Below are 3425 nucleotides of genomic sequence, written 5' to 3'. Positions count from 1 at the left end.
TAAAAGGAAAAAAATGTCGTGTGGGCCTAATTCAGTGGCGGTATTCCAAAAAATTTCGCTGCTTGGCGCCAACCAAAAAAGCTTTTCGAGTAGATTGACGCTACTACCCTCCCTATCCAAAAAATTACCAGACTGTGTTATATCATCAGCCAAAATAGAAAGGGTAGGATCGTAATTATCTTGCCCTCATCGGCCCCTGAAAACCCTAGGTCACGCACATGTAGCGCCTCCTCATCCCTCCAGTTCCACTTCCGCCGCCTCCTACAGTTCGGTCGGCCGCCGCCTCCTCCACCCCTGCCGGCTGTCGCGCCCCCGTCCCCTCCGCCGGCCGTCGCGTTCCCGTCCCCGGCCTCCACCACCTCCGGCAGCCACCGCACCGCCATCTCCTTCACCTCCGCCGGCTGCCGCGCACCAATCCCCTCCACCACCTCCGCCGGCCGTCGCGTCCCCATCCCCTCCACCACCTCCGCCGGCCGCCACACCACCATCCCCTCCACCTCCGGCGCGCCCCCATCTCCTCCTGCTCAGTCGCCGTCTCACCACGCTGGCTAGGACTCCTTGCGGAAATATGTCGCGATGGAGTGAGCGGCATGACGCACTAGTTCAGGGACTCGGCCGACCTCGTTGCGTTCCGGGAAGGGCGGCGGCAGAGCTTCGAGTACGGCTAGTACGGCAACCCCACGGTGAAGGTGCTGGAGAAGATCAGCGCTCTCGAGAGGACGGAGGCGTTGGAATCCATTCTTGATCAGGGAACCGTAAGTGATGATTTGATGCACGTTTAACACTCTAAATACCATGTTCATAATTATTTTTTCTGACAAGATTTGTATGTTTATATGCAGGTGACGATTTTCTACGCCGACTCACCGACGAACCCTCACCTGAAGGTCGTCGACGTGCGGCGGGTCGCCGAGCTGTGCCACCAGTGAGGCGCGCTGGTGTGCATCGACAGCACGCTGGCGTCGCCCATCAACCAGAAGCCGCTCACCCTCGGTGCCGATGTCGTCCTCCACTCCGCCACCAAGTACATCGCCCGCCACCAGGACGTCATCGCCGGCTGCGTTAGCGGCTCGGAGGTGCTCATCTCAAGGATACGCGTGTGGTACCACGACCTCGGCGGCGCCATCAATCCGGTAACCATACACACAACCACTCAACCATTCCAGGAAAACAAAATCAACTCAGAAACCATAAAATAGAAAGATAATTCACTGATGATGCTGCTCCAATTTTTCGTAGTCAGAATGTGGCGTACATGATCATCCGTGGACTGAAGACGATGGCAAAATAAAGCACAACGACCAGGTATGAGCCTATTTCCGCAAGGAGTTAGGACCAGGTATGAGCCTATTTTCTGCAATATTGATCTTGAGGTCAATGGGAAGTGTGCAGGTGTTCTTATTCCCGTACACAACTTATTCACACAACTTTTCATGTGATCAGTAGTAGGGAATTGAGTGAACCATATAATTAAAGTGCAAATACAAGCCAACAGCTTACGGTGTAGGTAAAATGAGTTACATACCACTTGCAAGACATGGTATGTCATTTTTATATGGTCAGGGATATGTTGGTCCAAGACAGCAGTACCTTTCCTTGTGGCTGTAATAATCTTCTCCTTTTTACACTCCTCAACCTTGTCATCACCACCTGCACCATTTGAATGAATAGTTACTGACTATAATCACTAGGATGACTATATGTATGTACATATATTAGTACATATTTATCTGAATTTTTAACTTAGATATATTGAAATCATGAAAGGGCTGATCGTTTAGTTTTTTTTTTTAGAGAAAAGCTACAAATGAAAATTAATTTGTGAATACAACTTTTACACGTGAATATTTAGAGGGTCACTTTCATTGAACAACATCTTGTTTTAATTAATCATGACTATTGTGAACAAGTAGCTTGTATGTTTCAACATCTTTTCTGTTCCAGCTCGAGTCCCTGCACTTTTAATCTGTTCATGTTTTTTCTCAACCTAGAACCGCCGCATCCATATGAAGAGTTGCGCCTCAGATGCATGGCAAACAGTGCAAGCATCCAGCAACTTGGTCTTCCTGCTTACACCCCTAATGGACAAAGAACAGCTACCAATTCTAAAAAGAAGACAAATGAGAGAAATAGAGAATATGCTCATTATGATCCTTTGCATGATGATGCCGGTGAACAAGATTTATTTCATGATGACATTGCTAAGGTGATGATTCTTCTATCTTGGCAGTGGTTGTGTTGGTGTTCTTTTGGTAATCAAATATAATTATCCGGAAACTAATCTTTTCATGTTGCAACCTATATGTTGTTTTGGTGCTGGAGTGCCTAATTGATAGTGGCATAATTTGTTCTTGGTACCTGTTTTTTTGTTGCAGCTCCTGTTGGTGTTCAATTTTTGTTGCCTTTGCTTCTGGAATCAAACAACAAGTTGTTTCAGCTGCTTCATTTTTTTGGTGCTGCATGTCCTGCTGGTGTGGAGGGAACCAGAACCTGGACCTTAGATTTTTTTGGGCTGCAAGTGTTTTCAGGTGCTTGTTAAACCAAAACCGGGTATGCTTGAATGCTGTGTGGTTCTTGAACTTGGATAAGTTGGTAGCTTGGTTCTTCTACACATTTTTGTTACTTGCTGTGTAACTATCGTTTGATTCTGGAAGCAGAGTATTTGAGACTAGAGTATTTGAGACTGACTCTATAATTAGTTGAATCTGAGATGAACCATTGTTTGAATTCTATTATATTCTTATCAGTTGAATCCGAGATGGTATATGTTATTAGGTTTGAATCTGAGATGGTATGAGAAATTGAATTGAATTTGGTGGGCTCTGTTTAGTGGGCTTTGATTTGTTGGTTGACAAAAATGGCAATACTGAAATGGGTCTAGTTCTAAAAATAATAATGGGCCACTGTTAAATAATTAATGGATCAATATAACAATTAATGGACCATTAAAAAATAATGGGCCATTAAAACATAATGGGCTGGTTAAAAATATCTACTGACATTAGCTGCCACGTCATCACATCCACGTGTCAATGACCATGTCACCTGCCATGTGGCAATCATCTGTGACGTTTAATTTTGTCACAAAGGTTGGGCCTGGGCTAGACTACATGAGCCCAAAAATGTTTTATGACGTTTTTTAGGCTAGATAATGACGAATATGAGCGTCACAAAGTTATGACGACAGAAGGATCATCACTAGATTAATGACAAAAAAAAAGATTTCGTCAACGAACACCATTAGAGACGCATGATAGGTGACGAATGAATTTTCGTCACGCGAGCGTCACAAATTTAGAAACGTGATGAAAAATTGAATGTTTGTGACGTAAATGAAACGTCATCTATCATAAGATCTTTTGTAGTGGGAGCTAGGTGAAGAGTCATTCCGAGAGGCTACTGTCATCAATTCTCATGTGTCTGGC

General features: G+C 44.9%; 1 protein-coding gene across 1 annotated transcript; it reads left to right on the top strand.

The window, feature by feature from the left end:
* The first annotated feature begins 943 nt into the window (after positions 1-943).
* LOC107305523 lies at positions 944-2781 on the top strand. Its single transcript, XM_015843562.2, has 4 exons — positions 944-1133; positions 1240-1305; positions 1992-2206; positions 2376-2781. Exons 3-4 carry the CDS (start codon positions 2007-2009, stop codon positions 2632-2634), a joined length of 459 nt encoding a protein of 152 aa, XP_015699048.2. The 5' UTR covers positions 944-1133; positions 1240-1305; positions 1992-2006; the 3' UTR covers positions 2635-2781.
* The last annotated feature ends 644 nt before the right edge of the window (positions 2782-3425 follow it).

The sequence above is a fragment of the Oryza brachyantha genome, chromosome 10 (genome assembly GCF_000231095.2).
Source record: "Oryza brachyantha chromosome 10, ObraRS2, whole genome shotgun sequence".
Taxonomy (NCBI): Eukaryota; Viridiplantae; Streptophyta; class Magnoliopsida; order Poales; family Poaceae; genus Oryza; species Oryza brachyantha.
The sequence above is the reverse complement of the archived record's forward strand: the minus strand, read 5'-3'. Positions and strand labels throughout refer to the sequence as shown.